The following is a 3,245-nucleotide window of genomic DNA, read 5'->3' on the forward strand; positions in this document are numbered from 1 at the left end:
GTACACATTAAATCATCTGTCCTAGAGAGAGAAGTTCTAGAAAATTAGAGGCAAGCTGTGACATACCATTAATTCCTGATTAAAAAAAGGTCCAACGATATGGAAATGTACAAACATTCCAACATTCTGTGGGTAATTATTAATCATCACTTGGAAACTTTCTGGGGCTTCATTTGCTGCTTGTCAGTGTGTTTTTTTCTATGAGACCCTCATACAGTGTGTTTTTTTCTATGAGACCCGCATTCCCTCATACTTCTCAAGTGACGCTTTCAGATGTCTGCTAGTTGAGTCATTAGTGGAGTATCTTCCATACTTAAATTGGAGGCCATTCAGATGATGCCTTTCTTCCTTCTCCTGTAGTCAACTCATATCCAGGAATATCCAAACTTCATAGACTCCTGGACTCAGTGGCCTTTCCCCAGACTGGGCCTTGCTGAGAGCCAGAGTTGGCTACTGCTCCACCCTCACTATTGTCTTTCTCTATGAAGATTGAGTAGAAGTGAGTGATTGAGTCTTCACTGTCACTTTGGAGAGATCGCCAGTCTCCATTTGCAGCTTGGGGGCAATCGCATTTGTCAGAAACGTCACTTTTCATATTTTCCACTTGATAGATCTAAGCACTGTAAAGAATGCTGCTAGTTGAAATTCTTCAGATTAATTTACAATTAACTATTCAAACATACCTCCTGTGTCCACATGCATCTAACAACAAAACAACGAGACCTCTGTCAAGTGTATGCAACTGAGAACATATTGAAAAAATTTCAAAATTCCTCTCAAATGACATTAATGCTGACATTCTGTTTTCCAACCCAACTCAGTTCTTAGGAGGAATACAGGTTTTCTTTGTTAACCCACTCGTGTGTCACAAAATAGCTTTGTCTCACCTGTCGGGCCAATGCCTGTGGCTGAATCTGAATGATGATTCTGCAGTAGAGGAGGGACCCCTGTCTCACCACATTGAGTGATTTTGAGGTTGTGACACTCACACCCTGAGGACTTCAGTTTTTTGGAGTATTTTTGGACACAGCATTTAATAAAGCACTTGAGAACCAAAAAGCTCAGTTCAATCATATTCAACACAATGCACAAGCAGGAGGTAATGACCAAGAAGAAGATGAAGATTGTTTTCTCAGTGGGCTTGGAGATGAAACAGTCCACAGTGTTGGGACAAGGCTTTAGATCACACTTCAGAAGGTAGGGAACACTGAAGCCATTGTACAGCTTGTAAAATAAAACCAGGAAGCCAATTTCAAAGCCAGTCTTAACAATGAGGCTGAGAAGGTAAGTATACCACAGGCCCCCATCCATTTTACCTGTGCTGACATAGAGTTTTTTTCTGTGTCTCTTCTCTCTGCCCTCGCGATAGGCTACATGTAGAACCACCAAAAGGGAGGGTGTGGAGACCATGATCAATTGTAATGCCCAAAGTCTGACTTGGGAGATGGGAAGGAAGTAGTCGAAGCAGACATTTTCACACCCAGGCTGTCTAGTATTGCACTCAAATTCCTTCTGCTCATCTTTCCACACATGCTCTGCTGCCACCATGTAGATCAGCAAGCGGAAGACGAACACAACAGCCAGCCAAATCTGCCCAATTCCAGTGGAATACTGATTTACTCCACTCAGGAGGTCTCTGAGGAACATCCAACTCATGATGTAGGTTCAGAAGAAGGCAAGAATATTTCCAGACACTTCCTGGTAACCCTGAAGAGAAGAGGTAAAATGTCAGTTGAAAACCCTCTGCTCAGCTGGGTAGAAGACGGTGGTGCTTTGGTAGTGGGTGTGCTACAGCGACTATATCTGAAGAGGGAGATCCTATACTTCCCAAATATGTTCAAAGATGTAAGTCAATGGTACTTCAATTAAAAAAATATTTTAAGATTTTTTAAAAGCCTCTGATAAAGTATAGACCATTTGCTCTTAACTTCTATAATCAGAAAATGTGAGCTGATCCTATACTTCCCAAATATGTTCAAAGGTGTAAGTCAATGGTACTTCAATTAAAAAAATATTTTAAGATTTTTTAAAAGCCTCTGATAAAACATAGAAAGACCATTTGCTCTTAACTTCTATAATCAGAAAAAGTGAGCTGGAGGACCAGATTTGCCACTAATACACTTAATTTCTCTGGTGAAAACATTGCCATTTCAGGTCCTATTTTGTATATAAAAATTAACTCCTCCCTTTCTCAACAGACTCATCTAAAAGAGTATCATCAAAATGATAGTGTGAAGGGAACCAGGGGGGGTAAGAAAATTGGGACATGGTTATAATGGCACACCTGTCAGAGCAGATCACGTTGTCTTTTACAGAGGGAACAATATCGCAAGACCACGTGCCGAGCCCTGAGGACATATAAGGTTAAGATGTGTTTTCAGAGAAAACAAAGATGCATATCCACAATGCTCTATTTAGCAGGAAATAACTACTTCAATGTCCTTGGTTTTCAGAACACAAACAAAATTGTATTAAATAGAAAGTATTCTCAAATCCACCTGAAAGGTTAATGTCTCCATGAATTATTAAAACAAAGCACCAAAGATTAAAAAGGGAGGATTGGATGATATGATGTTTCTTTATGACATATGTCCCTGAGTATAATAGCCTCATTACTCAAGAGGCTATTTATGTAATATTACAAAATTTTTGAAAGTACTCTGTTGGGCATTTAAAAAAAGGAGGAAGGTAAGAGGAGGTCCAGATTGTTTTGCTAAAAGAAAAGCTGTAAGAAAGAGACCAGTTTTTGAGTAGAATCAGAATCCTGACTGATGTGGTCCAGTCTGTCAGGATGGTGAATTTCATTTGGCTAATAAATATCCATCTATTTTGAAGTTCATTGCTGATGGAAAGGCAATGGCATTTCTTGGGAGGGAGGGGCACTCTAATGTTAGTTAATTTTGGACAGAGGTTAGTTAGTTTTGAGCATAGTAAGAGCACAGCATTGGACTTGTTGGTTTCAACACCAAGTTCACCTATGCTGATAATAGTATCTACTTCATGAGGCATACCACAGAATCTGGCGCATAGTAGATGCTTAGTAAGCATTATTATTTACTATTAAAAACTTTCCCTTAATGTCTAAGTGAAGCCTTTCCAGTTGCAAGTTAAATACATTTTTCATTTTCCCCCATATAGTTCTCTTCCTGGGAAGGTAGAGAATAGCTATTCAGGAGTAGCCATATCTAAATCCCTTTAAAGGACTTGAAAGCAGTGAAGTCATTAGCTTATCTCTTAAAAATAAT

The 3,245-nt window shown here is 39.3% G+C and overlaps 1 protein-coding gene across 1 annotated transcript; it reads right to left on the reverse strand.

The window, feature by feature from the left end:
• Positions 1 to 729: 729 nt before the first annotated feature.
• Positions 730 to 3,208, reverse strand: GJB7 (gap junction protein, beta 7, 25kDa). Its single transcript, XM_012720700.1, has one exon. The coding sequence runs from the start codon at positions 1,654 to 1,656 to the stop codon at positions 850 to 852; it is 807 nt and encodes a 268-aa protein (XP_012576154.1). The 5' UTR covers positions 1,657 to 3,208; the 3' UTR covers positions 730 to 849.
• Between the last annotated feature and the right edge of the window lie 37 nt (positions 3,209 to 3,245).

Source organism: Condylura cristata, unplaced genomic scaffold (genome assembly GCF_000260355.1).
Source record: "Condylura cristata isolate star-nosed mole 26May11 unplaced genomic scaffold, ConCri1.0 scaffold00001, whole genome shotgun sequence".
In the NCBI taxonomy this organism is placed as follows: domain Eukaryota; kingdom Metazoa; phylum Chordata; class Mammalia; order Eulipotyphla; family Talpidae; genus Condylura; species Condylura cristata.

Bases quoted from the DNA above. Each gene is read 5' to 3' on its own strand.
- GJB7 (XM_012720700.1), bottom strand. From the start codon at position 1,656: ATGAGTTGGATGTTCCTCAGAGACCTCCTGAGTGGAGTAAATCAGTAT.